At 50.4% G+C, this 19,299-nt stretch overlaps 2 protein-coding genes across 2 annotated transcripts in view; one reads left to right on the forward strand and one right to left on the reverse strand.

Annotated features, from left to right (window-relative positions):
- The window catches only part of SLA (Src like adaptor), an 89,357-nt gene extending 82,737 nt beyond the window's left edge, over nucleotides 1-6,620 (reverse strand). Inside the window, exon 1 of the mRNA XM_047074210.1 lies at nucleotides 6,496-6,620. The gene's annotated coding sequence lies outside the window, so the exon portion shown is untranslated. The remainder of the gene's footprint in view (nucleotides 1-6,495) is intronic.
- Nucleotides 1-14,664, forward strand: part of TG (thyroglobulin) — a 252,397-nt gene extending 237,733 nt beyond the window's left edge. The window contains exons 46-48 of the mRNA XM_047074206.1: nucleotides 11,822-11,956; nucleotides 13,390-13,580; nucleotides 14,472-14,664. Coding sequence (XP_046930162.1) covers nucleotides 11,822-11,956; nucleotides 13,390-13,580; nucleotides 14,472-14,557 — 412 coding nt within the window. The 3' untranslated portion in view covers nucleotides 14,558-14,664. The remainder of the gene's footprint in view (nucleotides 1-11,821; nucleotides 11,957-13,389; nucleotides 13,581-14,471) is intronic.
- Nucleotides 14,665-19,299: the final 4,635 nt, after the last annotated feature.

Raw genomic sequence — 19,299 nt, forward strand, 5'->3', positions numbered from 1 at the left:
CAGCGAGGACTCTTCCCTCCTGCCAGCCTCCTGTTAACACTGCCATCTTGTAGACCCTCAGTTGAAGTCCTTCTCTTGAACCAGCCCCTTCCAAAGGACACGCTGGTCCTAGTACCTTGTCAGGTGGAGCCCTCTCCGCATTCCTTGCAGCCCATAGCCAAAGGACTTCCAGACCCTGTGGCCAGCTCAGGTTTGGGGGACCCTCCCCCAACCCATCTCTGGGGGCCAAGTCCCAGCAAGTGTGGAAGAGGGCACTGATTTATTCTCTGGTGTTGCCTGTCCTTAGACGGCTCTACCTAGGTAAGCCACTTACGGTGTGCCTCCGGGCAGGTGACAACCTCCCATAGCTTCCGCTTCCTCATCCGTGTGATGGAGCTCACAATAGCATTGGCACAAGTATAGGAGTGTGTCAGGATTAAATAAGGCCGCGCATGCAGACTGCCCAGCTAACTCCCCGACATAAAGTTGGCACTTATTAAGTGACTTCCAACACTGTTTAATAGGTTGTGCTAGAAGAATCCACATTGCAGCTGAATAGGTCCCAGGCAAACAACCCCAGAGGAGGTGGTTTCCGGGCACCGGCCCCTGAAAGAGGAGGGGTGGCCACTTCAGAGAGCATATGGGGACGCTTCGTCATAAGATGCCTCCTAGTTCCCACGGAAATTCACCGTGGGGCTGTGTATGGGCTGCTGTGGTTGAGTTGGGTGCTGTGGTCTGGACCTCGTTTCATAGTCCTTGGTCCCAGAGCCCTGAGATATCATTCCCACATTTCAACACCACAGAGGACATTTCAGAGACGTGAGTCCTGACTTCTCTCTGAATGGGGGTGGGGGAGGGCTCTTGGAACTGCACCCCGACCCAGGCTCCACGTAGGATGCCAGACAATTCTTTACTTTGGGAAGAAGCAGCTCAGTGGAATGGGAGAACGCATCCTTTGAAAGGAAATCAACTGAAGTTTTAATTCCATCTCTCGCGTTCATTAATGGCCTGCCTTCAAGCAAGTTTTTTTTTTTTCTCAGTTTCCCCACCTATAAAATGAGTACAGTTACATCTCCTTCATAGTATGGAGATTCAAGTCGATGTGTGTTAAACATCTGGCATATTCTAGACGTTATGGTTATTTTTGCTTTGGGAACAATAAGTCTCTGAGAAGAAAAAAAAATTCAAAATGACTTAAGAAGCAGCAATGTTCTTCCTTCATGAGATGTCCTGACCCTGGAAAACAAAGTCATAAATTCTGGACTCAAGACATTTTGTGCACCACCACATTTGCATTCTAGACATGTGTGTGTGCATTCCAGGGGCCTTTAACATTCCAGATTCAAAATATTATCTTTTTAATGGACTGTCTTGTTGAGTTTGTTGGAATTAGCGACCCAAAGAAAATATTAAGTGGCCGGATTCTTGAATGGGGTCCATGGGTCTGGCTACATCCTGGGGAATTGACAAGATTATTTACCAGTAAAGATGGAGGTAAGTCATTTTCTAAAACAGACTCCTCCAGCCTCGTGATCTGGAAGAGGGTGCATGCTGTGTGTCCTCTTTGGCACTGATTCAACAAATATTTACCTATTGCCTTCTATGCCCCAGATCCCCTTCTAGATCCTAGAGACGGAGAGACCGGCAAGACAGAGAGGGGCTATCCTCTTTATTAACACTACCGTCAGGCGATGGGACTGACGGAGGTCTAAGGATGAGGTGCAAAGAGCAGACAACATGCACATAGTAAGCAGAGTAATTCAGAAAATGGCCCTGGGAAGGAGAAAGGGAAAAGGCTCGACATGTTTGAGGATAAAGAAGGAGGCCAGGAAAATTAAAACTAGAATTACCCTATGACCCAGCAATAGCACTACTAGGAATTTATCCAGGATATAGGAGTGCTGATTGGTAGGGGCACCTGTACCCCAATGTTTATAGCAGCACTATCAACAATATCCAAATTATGGAAAGAGCCTAGATGTCCATCAACTGATGAATGGATAAAGAAGATGGGAGATACATATATACTGGAATACTACTCGGAGATGAAAAGGAATGAAATCTTGCCATTTGCAACAACATGGATGGAACTGGAGGGTATTATGCAAAGTGAAATAAGTCAGTGAAAGACAGCGTGTTTTCACTCATATGTGGAATTTGAGAAACTTAACAGAAGATCATAGGGGAAGGTAAGGAAAAGTAAGTTACAGAGAGGGAGACAAACCATAAGAGACTCTTAAATACAGAGAACAAACTGCAGGTTGATGGGGGTGAGTGGTGGGGGGGGCAGGGAAAATAGGTGATGGGCACTGAGGAGGGCAATGAACACTGGGTGTTTGTTGGGATGAACACTGGGCGTTGTACGTAAGTAATGAATTACGGGAGTCTACTCCTGAAGCCAAGACCACACTGTATATAGCTAACTTGACAATAAACTATTAAAAAAAAAAGAGAGAGAGAAGGAAACAGCTCTAGGGAGCTGGAGTCTATTGAGGAGAAGGAGGGTGGTTGGAGATGTGGGAGACAGGGTCTTGTAGTTCACATAGGCATTCATATGCCGTGATAGGCAAAGAGGTGGTATTTTATCTGAGTGTTGGAAAGGCATTGGGGATTTTTTTAAATGTTTATTTGTTTATTTTAAGGGAGAGAGAGTGCACTCAAGCAGGGGAGGGGCAGAGAGAGAGGGAGAGAGAATCCCAAGCATGCCCCACGCTGTCCGTGCAGAGTCCCATGTAGGGCTCGAACTCACGAACCGTGTGAGATCATGACCTGAGCCGAAGTCGGGAGTCAGAGACTCAACCAACTGAGCCACTCGGGTGCCCCTAGCTCACTAGAAACCAGGTGTGTTTCTTTTAATAGAATTGAAACCATGTTATCCAGTGGGATGATCAGTTGGTTAATCAGAGAAGTCCATTAAGACGGGAACTCATGAGAAACGAATCGGGTAGGTGTAGACCTTAAACATTTTATCGTCTCTGTGCACACAAACGTGCGAGCATCCGCCATTCCCTCTGTGCAGGGTCGGAGGCTTGAGTCGGAAAACGCTCCTTTTGAAAGTCTAACAAAACCACAAACATAACGCGTGGCCTATGATTTCCAGCTTTGGTTTCTTGAAAGGGGGGGGTCTCCGCGTGATATTTAATTAATTTAATTAAGTTCTGTAATTACCACGACAAATACAACTGGCACACACAGGTTTGAGACAAACACAGTTGACTCTTGGGAAACACGTAACTTCCTGGGGAGGATGGACGCACCGGACCAGGAAGACGCAGTCTTTTCTGAGCAGGAGTTGTTATGTTTTGCGCAGGGAATAAAATGTCCAGGTTAACGGGTGCCTGGCTGGCTCTGCCTGTAGAGCACGGGACTCTTGAGCTCAAGGTTGCGAGTTTGAGCCCCATGCTGGGTGTAGAGTCTACTTTAAAAAAATATCAAATGTCTAGGGGAAGGCACCAGATTCACCGAAAGCTTTGCTTGTAGCGCAAGCAAAACAGCGTATCTTTGCTGGGCTTTCCGGTCTATGGAAGTGTTGCAGGTATTTCACTGGGGGCCGAAGGTGGGATTGTATTATTTTTTTATTTTTTTTTTAAATGTGAAATCTCCTGACTGTCAGGCTAAGAGTTTGCAATTTTTTTTAAATTTTTTTTAACGTTTTTATTTATTTTTGAGACAGAGACAGAGCATGAACGGGGGAGGGGCAGACAGAGAGGGAGACACAGAATCGGAAACAGGCTCCAGGCTCTGAGCCATCAGCCCAGAGCCCGACGCGGGGCTCGAACTCACGGACCGCGAGATCATGACCTGAGCCGAAGTCGGCCGCCCAACTGACTGAGCCACCCAGGCGCCCCAAGGGATTGTATTATTTAAAGTAAATCGGGGAGCTCATTTTTAAAGGATTGCCTAGTGAAACTTTTGGTAAAACAAAAGCCATTTGTAAAGCCTGTCGTTGCCTCTCGGCAACTCGTAGGCAGAATAATAATTCATAGGCAGAATCCGAACCTTTGCATATTAGATTGGCCCAAAGAGAAGTGCGCTTATAGGCTTCTATTTGTAAGGTCGTTAACAACGTGTCAACCCCTCCAAAAAAAAAAAAAAAAGCAGCCTGGGAAACAGAAGGATTCCATTCCTCCTTGTTCCTGAATTTTCCGTCGGAGGAAGTTATTTAGAGATGCCGGCTAGAGATAAGAAAGGGAGTATATTTTACGGGGATGAGGTCAACAAACTTCCTCCTGCCGACAGAACAACAGGCGTAGAAATCTCTGGAACAACAGGCTCTCAGATCCGTTGATCAGATGGACTGGAGCAGGGAGCCCGTCCACAGCACAAGCCTCTTAACCCATGGTCGGTACAAGAGCCACCTTTGCGATGCAGATCCGTGGCTTGTTCGTGGTGGGAAAGATCCTCCCTACTCGCTCTCTGTAGCTTGAGGGGAGCCCAGCTCAGATCTTTCCCTCGGAGGACACCACCTCCTTGGTCATTATGCTCCCTGATCAGCCCCAAAGGGCCATGGATGATGACTCCCCTGCACCGGAAACAGAGCTCAAGTCAGGAGCTTGTGCGATGACTCATCTCTGAACTGTGGCTTTGGGCTGGCCAGACTGCAGGCCTGGAGTCCACACCAGCAGGACTGAAGATGTCAGGATGGCTGAATGGGAAGGCTGGGCAACATGGTGGAAAAAGCACCAACCCTCTGCCCTTCCTGGACGAATGCAGCAACCCCGTGGTTTCTCAGTTCCGGTCTCCCCGCTCCCATACCATTTCAGGAATGCTTCTGGAAGAAACACAGCCTGCAGCTTGCTTGCTTAGAAGCCGCTGATGTCCCCCAACCCCTTGAAGGTGTGGCCCTCGAATTCTGGCCTCGGTTCTCACCCCTTTCACAGAACCGGAGCCTGCGGGACCTTAGTGAGTGAGTTTAGTGGTTCCCAGGCTTTTGGTTTTCCCGGACCAGGAAAAATCCCCATTTCGCTCTTCAGCGTGAGGCGCTTCTCGGTACCATCGACGAGACCCAAAGCTCTGGGGACTCTGCTGCCTGCTGCAGACCCCGGGCTGCCCCCACTCCCTCTGTGCCCGACCCCCGTCCCTGTCTGTTCCCACAGAAGCCACCCCATGACTTCCCACGCTCTGAGTCTCTGCTCCAAAGGCCCTTCCCGGCCGAGCCCACTCGCTAAACGCCTACTCCCTGACTTTCCACAAACTCCTCTCCTGAGACAGTGGGGTTGCTTCTCTCTCCCTTCTTGTGAGGCTTTGCAAACACTTTCCTCATTTGATATCTATCTGTCATACCCACAACACCTCTGAAAAATGGCGGCTTATCTGCGTTTCCTCTTTGGCTGTGAACTCTGTGCCACATGGCTGATCCCCAGCCCCTGTTCAGGGCACCCCCCGCAGCAGGCATTCGGCAAACGTGACCCGAGGACAGTCTTGTGCTGACGTCCTGTGTTTTGCCATCATCCCCACTGAACTGTTTTCACACCCTGTGACTGAAACATAACGCTCGTAGTCGTCCCCGGGACAGGTGGCCCGTCAGTTCCTCCCACACTCTGGCTGAACATAGCACCACGGACGTCAGCGACGGTACCTTTTCCTTGGATGGCAATTTGGAACTTTTGGAGGGATCTCCATCCTCTACAGTCTCTGAGCATCCAGGGGAAGGCTGAACAGAGATGACCAGACCCATTTTACAGATAGGAAGACCGAGGCTCAGAGGGTCAGCAGGGGAAGCGGGTTTGAGCCCAGCTCACCCGGCTCGGGGCCGGAATCTCTCCTAGTCCCCATGCCCACATGTGACAGTGAAAAAATCCAGACCTGGCTTGAGCCTGGGACGAGTAACTCTCAGGTGAGGGGAAGTCTGTCCAGAGGGTTATAACCAAAGACAGCAAATGACAGCTAAAAGTTTGGGGCGCCTGGGTGGCTCAGTTGGTTAAGCACCCTACTTCGGCTCAGGTCATGATCTCGCGGTCCGTGAGTTCAAGCCCCGCGTCGGGCTCTGTGCTGACAGCTCAGAGCCTGGAGCCTGTTTCCGATTCTGTGTCTCCCTCTCTGTCTTTGCCCACCCCCCCCCACCACTCGTGCTGTCTCTCTCTCTCTCTCTGTCAAAAATAAACATTAAAAGGGGCGCCTGGGTGGCTCAGTCGGTTAAGCACCCTACTTCGGCTCAGGTCATGATCTCGCGGTCCGTGAGTTCAAGCCCCGCGTCGGGCTCTGTGCTGACGGCTCGGAGCCTGGAGCCTGTTTCCGATTCTGTGTCTCCCTCTCTCTCTGCCCCTCCCGCGTTCATGCTCTGTCTCTCTCTGTCTCAAAAATAAATAAACATACATACATACATACATACATACATAAATAAATAAAATAAAGGAACGCCGGGCAGGACCACTTGCCTGCACAACCAAACCCCAGGTTTGGGTGTATGATTTCTCAGTGATCACACCCAGCACAGAGCAGAGAAGCCCAATAAGTATGTGCGAATGGTCAGCCCATGGCACCATGGCCGCCCAGCTAACCAGCTCCTCCTTTTACCTTGTCAGTCCCTGGAGTGTTCTTCCACGTCTCCCTCTGCTGACGCAGAATCCAAATCCTATCTTCTCCCTCCGGAGAGTCCTGGGGCTCTCAGCCGGGGCCCAGAGTCCTCTGATCCTCAGTGCCCTCTTCCACGGCTCCCACTGTCTGACCTTCCTCCAGATGTCTGCCTTAAACTGCTCGAAATAACTCCAGCATCCTGATAACGATCGGCTCCGCTAAGGAAAAAACAAAGCAGAAGGCCTCAGCCACAACAGCCTCTCAAACTAAACAGAGCAGATGGGCTGGAAGACCAGGCCTTTTCCCAAAAGCAGTGCTCCGTGACCTGCTGGGGTCGCCTACAGTGGCAGGCTGGAGGTGACCCACACCTGTTCCCAACAGCCGTCTTTCCCCAACCCCGAGCTCCAGGACGTCACCTTGGTGGTCTGAGGTTCTCTATGGCAGCGTTGCTGACAGTATGGAAATCGGCAAAAGGCAATCGTTAAACCTTAGCCAGCACACCACTGGCACCGATCTTGAGAAGGTGAGGAAGGCGACGGAGCCCCTCCCAAGGAAGACGATGGAGCCCCTCCCAAGGAAGCGTCGATATACAGCGTCACACCGTTTCACGTATAATTTCGGGGAACTCACGGCTCCCCGGGACCCTACAATGGAACTCTCAGGTTAAAGGCCCCATGTGTAAGTGTTCAGGTGTTTCTCAAAGTTAGAGAGGAAAAGGGAATGAGTAGATGAGCTAGAGACTGAGCAAGAGATTTGAAATCTTTTTAATTAACTAATTAATTAATTTTGAAAGAGAGAGAGAGCATGAGCAGGGGAGGGACAGAGAGAGAGGGAGAGAGATAATCTTAAGCTGGCTCCGCACCATCAACACAGAGCCCGACTCATGAACTGTGAGGTTCAAGACCTGAGCCGAAACCAAGAGTCAGACGTTTAGCCGACTGAGCCACCTAGGCGCCCCGAGAGATTTGAAATATTTTATTGCCACACCTCACTTGATGTTTGGAAGCATGACTGTGTCACCATTTTACAGAGGAGGACACTGAGGCCCAGAAAGTTTATGCATTCTGTCCAAGACTTCATGGATCCTAGCTGATTGAGCTGGGATTTGAACTCTGCTCTCGACGCTATTGGGAATGAAGCTTTGCTTGGAAGAAACGAATAGCAGAAAAGGCCGCTGTGGTAGGCAGAACCCTCAACATGGCCCCTCTACATGACCACGCCCTAGTCCCCACAACCTGTGACTCTGTTACCTTCCATGGCAAAGGGACTTGGCAGATGTGGTTAAGATTCTTGAGACGGGGGGATTATTCGGGGTTATCCCGGTGGGCCCCATGTAAGGACATGAGTCCTTCAGAGCGTGAGCGGGAGGGAGAGGACCATGTCAGAGCAGGCTGGCTCTGATGGTAGAGGAAGGAGGCCATCAGCAGTGGCCTTCAGAGCTCCGAGTGGCCTTCAGTTGACAGCGAGGCAGAAAATGGGAACTGTGTCCTCCACCTCAAGGAGCCCAGTTCCGTCACAGCCAGTGAGTAGGAGGCAGATTTCTCCCTCGGAGCCTCCAGGGGGAACAAAGCCAGCTGACGCCTTGATTTTAGCCCAGTGAGACCCGTGCCGGAACTTTGAACTCTGGAAACGATGAGAGAGTGTTTGTGTTGTTTTAAGCCACTGAGTTTGTGGTCATTTCTCAGGGAAGCCACGGAAAGTTCACCCGGTCACTTCCCTGAAGGACCTCTCAGAAACAGGCCACGTCCCTCCCACACTGTAGGGGAAGGGGCAGGCCCTGGTGTGGCAGCGGAAGGGAGAGGGCGTCGCCTACTAATGCCAAGCTACCCTGGTTCCTCTGCAGCCCACACAGGAGCGGGTAGCCCCTGGGGTGTGTAACGAGACCAGTGCTCAGCCAGCTTTGGAATCACAAACCCGGCGTAGGTCTGGCATCGCCACTTCCCAGTGTGGGGCCCTGGCGAGAAAATGGCCTCTCGGAGCCTAAGTTTCTTCCAATGTAAACAGTCTGCAAATTACTCCAAGAACATCTACTCTCAGGGCCCTCGAGATAACTGGGGGTGAAGGGAACCCATCAGCTACCAAGAGTGGCTACGGGAGAGATGATTTTTGTTGCCGTCAATTCTATCTTCCTGGCTTTTTTTTTTTTTTTTCTTCGTGTTCCTTTCTCCCTCTGAGTCTTACAACATCACTGAGAAGCTAGGTCATTAGTACTTTTCAGTGACCCTCAGCCCCTGCACACAAGTAGATGGAGAACTGGATTTGGGGTCTGGGGGATTCAGCTCCGGATCCTGGTGCTCCCATGTCTGAGGCATGTGGCGGCATCCTGGGTCATCTCCTGGGAAATGTACGGATGATAACATTTATGTCCTTGGCGGGTCCCGAGTGTTGGATGGTCAGAAGCCCACTCTGGTACCTGGCACAACTTTGTGCTCAGGAAATGGAAACTGGAAACAGGCACTGAGTTGAGCTGGCTGTAAACAGGTGACCTCGGCCACCGCAGACTCTGGGCTTTTGTGTGCACTTGACCAAGTGCAGTACACAAATACTTCTGGGCATTGGACGAGGGACTTAGCCCTTTGGGTGCCAGGATGTATAAATATTCATGCCGCTACCCCCTTCCTGCCCCCCTGCTTGGGAATAAGATGAAAACCGTCCCTAAGTGGGTGTGGAGTGCCTAACACTGTTCGCAGAGAGACACTGCACTCTGTGGTTGAAGTTCCCCTCCTGACCGCGTGCCGTTAGCCCTGTTGGTCTCGCAGGGTCTCCCGTCTCTTCTGTGGCCCCTTCCAGTGTGGAGCCTAGTGCTGACACACAACAACCAAGATCATAATACTACCCAGCTCTTGTCAAAGCACTTGGAACTGGCTCACACGTGGCTGGTTCGGTCTGGTGTTTCATGATAAGCAAACTAAAACCCAAGTTGAGTGACTCATCCAGGGTTACTCGGGCAGTAAGTGACAGAGCTGACTCAGCAGAGTGACTCAGCCCGATGTCGTTCCCTCCATGCTCTGTTGACAGCCATGTGTGTGCTTGGCGATCGTGCTTATGGTCCCAGGAAGGATTCCAGCCCTTGAGACCCCTTGAGGTCCCCAGGTGAGGCTAGGTGCCTGGGCGTCGGGCCCAGCCCTGTCCCTGTTGGTCACCCTAGTTCTTGGCCTGTGCAAGGGAGGGACTACAGGGAAAGTGCTTTGTTGGCCTGAAATGTTCCCTTTTACACCCTTGAACTTGAGGGTCCTGCTCCTCAGTCTCAGGAATAACCACCACGAATCCCTCTGATTCATGGCCAGAGCCGTGCTGTCCAGGAAACATTGTGCCTGCCCTCAGAGTGATTTAACCTCCACCCAGACCACCTGTATCTGGGAGCCAGCTAGCCCGAGCCCTTTCCCAGCACATGCGTCCAGTGGGCGTCTTCCTGTCATACCAGCACAGATGAGAACCACTGGTGACGCTCTGTGCCCATGGCCAGAAACTCTGCTATTAGCTTGACGATGATGATTACATAGGAAGTAGAAGGGTGGATACCTTTCAAGTCCTTGCTACATGTGCCACCTTATTCCAGTCTTTATAATGACCCCACAAAGCCGGTAATTATGCACCTGCTCCAAAGCATGGAATCAGGGAGGCCATGTAACTTGCCAGAGGTCACTGGCTTGGAGTGGGGAGGACTCAGACCCGGGGTGGTGCCACTGGGCTGCATGCCCCCCATCAGCTCATGCCCCTGGCAGTGCTCTTGAGCTGACTCCGCTCTTCAATTCACTGCGTGTCTCTGGGTAAGTCAGGAAACATCTCTGGACTTCGTTTCCTTCATCTGTAGAATTAGAATTGGCTCTTGTGATAATCTGTGGCCAACTACAAGGTTAGAGAGTACAGTCTCCACACAAGACCACTCTTACTTCTGACACCAAGTGCAAATTCAAGGGCCTCCCCAAACCACCCTCAGGCTTGATTATTCTCTAGAAAGACTCACAGACCTCACTGAAAACTGCTAGACTCATGGTTACATCATACCGGGAAAGAAGTGAATTCAGACCAGACAAAGGAAGAGCCCAGGAGCGTTCCAATGCAGAGCCCCCACAGTCCTGTCTTTGTGGAGTCAGGAAGGGTCACTCTCCTGATGTGTGACAATGCCCACAAGGTAGCACCAACCAGAGAGGTTCACCCAAACTTGGTGTTCAGAGGTTTTATTAGAGCCCAGTTACATAGGCATGATTGATTGATTGATTGATTGATTGACTGCCTATGGTTGATCTCAGGCTCCACTGATACCATGTGGCCTATATCCCCCACCCTAAGTCACATGGTCTTTTGGCATGACCTGTCCCCACCCTAAGACTGTCAAGTGTGACCACGTTTATGGAAAATCCATTGCAATCAGCCTCTGCCCTAAACAGAGGTATGATCACAGGGCACAAAGGCCAGACTTCTCTTTGGGGAAAGTCAAGTTCTTTACTACACAGCTGTGAAGTCCCTTCTAGCTTTTTCACTGTGACACTCTCCCAGGGTTCACCCCCATGGCCCCGAGTACCCCTGAGCTGGTCTCCCCAAGGCCAGCCCCAGCCCAGTCCACTCAAACGTCTCATCTGGCCTCTAAATCCTTATTCTCTCCTGCATGCTGCTTATTAGATGTTCAATTCAGTCATAGTATATATTTATTGACCAGCCAGCAATGGTGTGTCAGGCACTGGTCTAGGCTATATGGATGAACGTCATCCTTGAAAAGGTGTGCAAGTATAAGTCGTATGAACAACGGCTAACACAAAGAAGGGACTCAAATTACAGACTATTTTTTAATATTTATTTTTGGGAGAGAGAGCGACAGAGCATGAGTGGGGGAGGGGCAGGGAGAGAGGGAGACACAGAATCCGAAGCAGACTCCAGGCTCTGAACTGTCAGCACAGAGCCCGATGTGGGGCTCGAACCCACAAACCGTGAGATCATGACCTGAGCCGAAGTCGGCTGCTTAACCGACTGAGCCACCCAGGTGCCCCTACAGGCTATTTTGAACAAACAAATGTTCCACTGACATTGCAAACGTCATGGTTGGAATACGGTCCAAAGAGTATTCTCTTGGAAAGTTGCTCATAGGCATTGTTTCCAGAGAGGTGATTGCCCAGCTTTGGGTCCACTTCAGCCAACAGATGTGGGCCGCCATTGGACTAAAGGCCAAACCAAATCTTAACTAAACAAACGAAGCACGGAATCCTACACGTAAACAAAGAAAAGTCTTCATTTGGGGAGGAATGTTGGTTTTCAGGTTGTTTGGCTTTTCCAGAAGTTTACGATTCCTTTAACTGTTGCTTCTTCTTATTTCCGTGTGTTTTCTCAGCCTGGAGTTGCTGGCAGATGTTCAGTATGCCTTCGGCCTTCCCTTCCACCCTACCTATGAGGGGCAGTTTACTCTGGAGGAGAAAAGCCTGTCACTGAAAATCATGCAATTCTTGTCCAACTTCATCCGATCCGGGTGAGTGGACGACATGTGCCTGCTTCTGCCATCACGCCTCCCTCCCTCCCTTTGAACACTTTGCATTAGTGGACTGCCTCTACCCCACCCCCCAGCCTTTGTGGTCACCTGCCACTGGGCTCCCTGTCTCAGTCCCCCTCTTCTAGCCAAAGCTACCTCTGTAGATTAACCTCGGTGAAGGGACGCTCCAGTCACGTGCTCCCTCATTCAGCCGTGTGTGATGCCTCGAGATCAGGGTTCCCGGAGCTCAATGCTATGGACGCTGGGGCAGGATAAGTCTTTGTGGTGAGGGCGTCCTGGGCATTGCTGGCTAGTCAGCACCTTCTCTGGTCTCCCACCGCGAGAGGACGGTAACCCCTCCCCCGAGGCATGAGAACAAAATATCTCAGTGCCAAATGTCTCCTGGAATACATAGTCACCCCAAGTTGAGAAGCACTGTCTTAGATTCTCAAATTCAGTTAAAATATTCAAGACTCTTCCTTATCGACCCTCGCATCCCTGCACCCCTCTGTTCTAGCCCAAGTACCGTGCCCACTGTCCCCACTTCCAAAATTGGTCCCCCCCCCACACCTTTATGTCCTGCCCAGACATGCTCTGGCCACCTAGCATGGTACTCAGGCCCCTGGGAAGGGAAAAGGGGAAAACGTCAGGTTTCATCCGTAAACCACGCACAGTCTGAAACCTAAAGCCCAACCGAATTAAAAGGGCAAAGTTGAACTTTGTATAGTTTGTTGTAGGAGTTGAGCGGAAAGACAATTCTTTTAATTCAGATTTAGAAAATGTGTGGCTGGAGACGTGACAGTGGAGTGGGGCCTGGAAGAATCGCAGGATGTTCAGACACAGGATGCCAGCCTAAAGAAGGCACCCTCAGGTCGAAGGGATGAGAAACACCTTGTTTGGTGAATGTCAGGAGGTCAGACCTGGTGGCAGGTGTGGGAAGTCGCCTGAGTGTGAGAGGATATGACATCCCCTTCATAGGGAAGGTGGCTCACAAGTGGCAGACAACTTTGCCTGGCTTGCCCCCCCCCCTCCCCAGGCCTTGGACAAAGGGCCCCTAGAGATTGGTTGTGGTGTCCAGATACAAGGACACCAGGATACAAGGGGACATGGTGACCAAGTGAGCATTCAGAAAGACAGGAGGGTAACGTGAGGTCCTGAGTAATGTTGCTGGGTCATGAACTCGCATCTTTCCTTTTCCAGAAATGGCCTGAGATGGGTGAGGTGAGTCAGGGGCCTTTCTGCCTTTAATCAGTTGGAATGCGGCGGGAGAGCACAGCGCTAAACATCAGATCGGGCAGATTCAAACTCTGCCTTGACACCTAAAGATGTGTGATCTGGTCCTTAGACACTGAGTGCAACTGGAAAGTGATCCCAAGTGACAAAAGGAATGACCCGTTTCCCTCGTGGATGTTCCTTTCTTGTCATTTTCCCAGAAATCCCAACTACCCACATGAGTTCTCAAGGAAAGCCCCTGAATTTGCCACCCCCTGGCCTGACTTTGTCCCACGTGCCGGCGGGGAGACCTACAAGGAGTTCAGTGACCTGCTTCCCAATCGACAGGGCCTGAAAAGCACTGACTGCTCCTTCTGGTCCAAGTACATCCAGTCTCTGAAGGCCACGGCAGGTGGGGAGGCTGGAGCGGGCAGGGGGCTGGGCAGAGGGCAGATGGGGGCTGGGCAGAGGGCGGACGGGTTGTTAACCCCCTGCATTTACTGAGCTCACTGGGTGGCAGACGTGGGTGGAGCTCACTGGGGCCAGTGAATCATAGGGTGCCATCGGCTCAGCATTTTTTCATGAAGAGCTCACAGTACTGGGGGTTCTTCTGTTCTGATGGGGGCAAGAAGGGAAAGTTAGAGATACATAGAGAGAGAGAGAGAGAGAGACAGGGCGAGGACACCAGGGGCCTGGGTGTGGGATTTCTAGCCAGGGGAGAAGTGGGCATTACCACTTCTTCCTGCTAAAGAGAACTTCCTGTTGAGCAGGCATTAAGGAGAGAAAATGAATCATAACGAGGGCCCTGGGAATACAGAAATAAGTACAATGCCTTTAAGAAGCTTCCGGGAGAGTGGGGGAGTGAGTGATGTAATCCAGCAAATGGCCCCTTGGCTTTCCCAGCACCACGATGGACGTCTGCACCCAAGCCAGTGGGAGCCTAGTGGAGGGAGGGTCTGGGAAGGCTTCCTGGGGAGGTGATGGTGGGGCTGAAGGTTTTTAGAATGGCAGGATTTCTTCATCTGGCAAGAGATGGGAGTGGAACATTCAGCAGGGAAGGGACCTTGCCCAACATGCTTTAGACAGCTAACACTGTAATAGCCTCCAAGGCCAAGTGGCTCTCTGTTGAACCTAAGTCCCATTGTACACTTAGCATGACCGATGGTGGTGAATCTGATGTCCGTCCCCTGGAAATGCTCCGCTGTTGAGCAATCATTGGGAAGGTCCATCAGAGGCTCGGCTCTCTTAGGGCCAAGGGGGAAGACCTGATTGGACTGGACCAACCTTGCCTCTCCTGTTTCAGACGAAGCCAAGCAGGGTCCATCAGCAGAGAGTGACGCGGAGGACCCGCCGACAGGAGAGCCAGGCTCCAAGAGCTACAGCAAGTAGCTGTAGCTGCTAAGACGCCCCTGCCCAGTCTGCCAACCCCACCTCAGGCTGCCACCAAGGGCATCTTATTCTCTAAAATAGCCACTAACTTTCAATAAAATGTCTACATGCAGTGACGCATGGGTGACTCGGATGTGTTTCTTTAAGACAATCCTTGGGGGCTGACAAACCACATGATCTTCCTGAGGCTTGAATCCCAGGCTGCCACTTCCTTCCAGCCAATATTTGTGGAACACTCTCTCTCCCCCAGGCCCCATGCTGATTTGCCAGGGAGGCAGGGATCCTGCCCTCTGGATGGAGAAAAGGACAGGTAAACAGGTGTTGAGAGTAACACAAGAAAGGAGATTGCATCGAGGGTGGGCTCCAGAGTTATACAGTCCCACCCGCACGTTAGAATTCTCTTGTGAAGGTTCCAGAATGGAGACGGAAGACCAGCTGGGCCGGTGTAATATCCTAAGCAAGAGACAACGAGGTCTGAATTAAGGCTATGAGGGTAGAAATGGGGGAAGACAGAGATCTGAGAACCCTTTTAGGAAGCAGAACTGATAGGACTTGACTGAATGTGAGCAGGGGTAGAGGAAAGGAGATGAATTATTACCCCAATTATGGTTGCTTTGGGTTCCCAGATAAGCAACAGATTTTATCACTTACCCCCCTAAAGGACACACTTATGAAGGCAAATCTGTTTAAATCTGTCTTCTCTCTCAATCACACACACACACACACACACACACACACACACACACACTCCAGAGAGACAGAGACAGGGAGACAAAGCAAGAGAAAGAAAATTAACCCAAAGTAAAAGCAAATGGAGCTGGTTAGCAGTCTCTGTCATTTATGTGGTACGTCCTACGTTTACGTACATCCATCTCATTGGGGCATAGACCAGACTCACTATTGATTCATATGTTGGGACCATCACCCCCATTTTGCAGATGTAGAAGGGGAGTCTCAGGAAGGGTTGTGGTGTGCCTAATTTCATACAGGGGAGAAGGTGGACAATCAGAGTTCAACTCAGGTCTTCCGGTTTCTCTATTTCCTTGCACTCTCTAGACTTCAGATACGTTTACAGTGACATTGTGTGTTGTGCAAAACCCTCCTGAAAGCACTGAGGGCCTCAGGTAACGTCTAAGCTGCTTAGAGGATCGATCAGTTAGGGTAGTTCAGTGCCAGAACCGAACACCCAACGAAAGTGCCTTAACCAAAGGATACTGCGGGAGGGGGGTAGTCCTAGCATTGGTCAAGGTCCCAGACTCTTTCCAGCTCTCCTCTCTGCTGTCTTCAGCACATGGATGATGTCTCACTTCACTGCCGCAGTATGGCTGCCACAGTTCCAGACATCACATTTGCTCTTGACGGCATCCGTGCTGGAAGAAAGCAAGGCATGGTATAAAGGGCCTTCCCTTCAGGTGTCTTTTTCCTTTCTTGGAAAAATTTCTTCCCCAGAAATTCCCAGCAAAATTCCCTTTACGTCTCCTTGGCCATCATGGAGTTGTGTCCCCACTTGTAGACCAATCACTGACAATAGGGAATGGGCTTACCATGACCTGATGAGACAAACACGACTTATTCCCTAGAGTAGGAGATACCGCTGTGCCAACAAAGCTGGAGTGCAGTTGGCAGAGATGAATGGCAAGATACTGGGTAGAAGCCTGGGAGTTTCCTCAGCCACCAACACCTTAGTGGGGGCTTTGAAATAAGATAGACCTGGGCATGGCCCCATGCTCTGCCAGGTGTTCACAGTAGCAGAATGACTTGGAATAATTCCTTTAGCCCAGTGGTTCCCAGCCTTGGCCATTGGCTAGAATCATCTGACCCCTTTTACAAAATCCCAATCCCAATACCACATCCCAGATCAGTTAGATCAGAACCCCGGAAGAGGAAGTGGGTGGGGGCAAGGCATCAGGGAATTCCAAGGCATGGTCAAGAATGGACCCTACTCTGGGGTGCCTGGGTGGCTCAGTCAGTTGAGCATCGGACTGCGGCTCGGGTCATGATCTCGCAGCTTGTGAGTTCGAGCCCCGTGTCGGGCTCTGTGCTGACAGCTCGGAGCCTGGAGCCTGCTTCTGCTTCTTTGTCTCCCTCTCTCTCCACCCCTAACCCACTCGCATTCTGTCTCTGTCTCTCTCAAAAATAAATAAACATTCAAAAAAATTAAAAAAAAAATAATGAACCCTACTCTTAAAGTCAGCCCTCGACCCAAGGGCTTGGAATAAAAATAAAAAAAGAATGGACCCTACTCTTAACTTCTCTGATCTTTATTTTCCTTACCTGTAGAATGGATTCCGTGAAGTTTACTGGACGAGCAATGCTTAGCAAGGTGCATGGTGGAAGCACTTTTATTTCTGCCTATTACTCCCCATTTGTGGGAGGCAGAATAACGTCCCTCCCCAATTCGTAGACCCTGTGGAGGTCTAAGGCTACACAACAAGAAGGCATTAGGTCAGAGTTAGAGTTAAGATTGCCGGTCAGCTGACCTTAAGATGGGGAAAGTGATTACCCAGGTGAGCCCAATGTGACAACAATGTACTAACAATTACCACGGGGGTCCTCAAAAGTAGGGGAGGGAGGCAAGAGATGGGAGGTGAGAGACAACAGTGTGAGATGGCCTCAGCCCAACATTTCTGGAGTTGGAGGAAGGGATTGAGTGGCCCCTAGAAGCTGGAAAAAAGCAAAGGAATGGATTCTCCCCTACATCTTCTATAAAGGAATGCAGCCTGCAGACAGCTTGATTTTAGCCCACTGAGCTTTGTGTCGGATTTCTGATCTACAGAACCGTAGTTAATAATTTTGTATCGTTTGAAATCCATACATTTGTGACAATTTGTTCCAGCATCCATAGAAAACCGATATATTGTTATCCCTCACCAGAGGTGTATTTTATCCTGCCCTTGGACCAAACCTCAGGCACAGTTCACTGTTTTCCTGATAATAAAAAGTCCACTGCAGGCTACTAACAAAACCCCAAACCCTCCATCATTAGCCCGGAAAATAGGTCGTTCACTTTCTTTAACGTGGTTGGAGGGAGTGATGGTCTCATGTGGGTGGAACCAGATGGGGCCGCCCCCTTGGTCAGCCTTGCACGACCATCTAGCATGGGATACTACCTACTATTTGCCCTCAGCCTTTGAAAACTGAGCTAGAAAACATCCCACCTTAACATCCTGTTACAATAATAATGCCTGCTTTGCGAATCCGCCCTGCAGATTGAGGGCACTGATGTGTGTGAACGGAAAACAGTGAGGCGGTGTTCATAAGTCCTTATAGTTAACAGTCCATTCAGTGCGCCCACTAAAGGCCAGTCCAGGAGAAAGCTACGGGTGGAAAATCTGAGGGATCCAAAGGCCAGGCCATCTGGGTCCCTGCCCTGAAGCAGCTCACAGAGAAGAGTAGCTAAAAAGACAACGCACAACAGACTGAGCTGAAGGGGACCCGAGCCCACACCCCGATGAAGTGAGCCAGAGAGAGAAGATGTGCATCCCAGGCTCCCACGGCCAGCCCCTGTCAGTGCTGGTTTCAGAATGGCGGCCCCAGGCTCCAGCCCTTTCTCCTACGCCGCACAGATCTCTCTGGAAGTCCTTGTCTATGCCCAGATGGGACGGGCCAGCCTGAGGTAAACCAGGGCGGCCCAGAGGACACCCCCTCCGCAAAGATCGGGAAGGCCACGGGACCTCACACCAAAGCAAGGGTCACTGAAAAGTCAGGAGGTGAGCAGGGCACCATTTCACACAGAGTGACCTTAAGGATCAGTTAGAGAGGAATCAAGAAAGGAAGTGAAGAAATTCGCTGTAAACCCAGTCATCGGTCTGAATCAACTTCCTCTCGAGCTGGACGCTAACCTAAAGGAAGAGAGAAGGCTAAACGACTTCCTCGAAGGGAAGTTGTAACATGTGCCTGCAGGGCCCTCCACCTCCCGAGCCCCTGCACAGAGGCAGCTGAGTGTCCAGAGCTCAGGGCCTCCCCCACGGTCCCCACGCGAGCTGGGAAGACAGGAACAGCTCCTTCCAGGCCATGCAAGACCCTCCTCAGGCAGTGGTTCCACGATAGTTACGAGCACATGAAAATCAGAGATTCCTGTTTCCAATCTTTTCAGAATGCATAGGTCTAAGGCAGGGTTCAGTAATTAGACTTTCAAATAAACAATACCTGTACCTAAGGAATTACCACCCCATGTTCCCCACCTGCCATCATCCCCTCTGCAAGCAGCCACTTGTCAGAGTTTTTACCTCCACCTGGTCACCCCCATGACTCTGGATTGGTGAGTTCACCTGTTTCCATGATTTATCACCTTCACCCCAGACCTGTTGATTTCCTGCTGAGACAAGAGGACGGTTCTGCTCCCTCAATGCCACCCAGCCTCTCCACCCATATCTCCAAAGGCAGGATGAGAGTATACTTCTCACTTCTTCTTTCGGTGAATTTGGCAATTCTTAACAGTGTCTCTTCCTTATTCCATCCGTGTCCCAACTGTCCCTCCCTGGCACCTTCAATGTTGAGCCCGTTGGCATCCTTAAACCTCCCCTTCTTTTCCTCTTTGGTTTTACTGTCCTTGTCCTTGGGTTTAGTTGGTCCTGCACCTTCATGCGAACGAACCTTCCATGCTTTGTTCTATGGGGTAATTCCTACAATTGAAAGCCTGTTAACTTCATTTACCATATTAAGATTTTACATATATGTAATATATAAATATATTTACATTTAATATATTTACATTAAGTATATATTTATTTTATATATTT

This window comes from Lynx rufus, unplaced genomic scaffold, assembly GCF_022079265.1.
Source record: "Lynx rufus isolate CCGP_SWC_20201006 ecotype Redwood Valley unplaced genomic scaffold, mLynRuf1.p SCAF_12, whole genome shotgun sequence".
Lineage (NCBI taxonomy): Eukaryota > Metazoa > Chordata > Mammalia > Carnivora > Felidae > Lynx > Lynx rufus.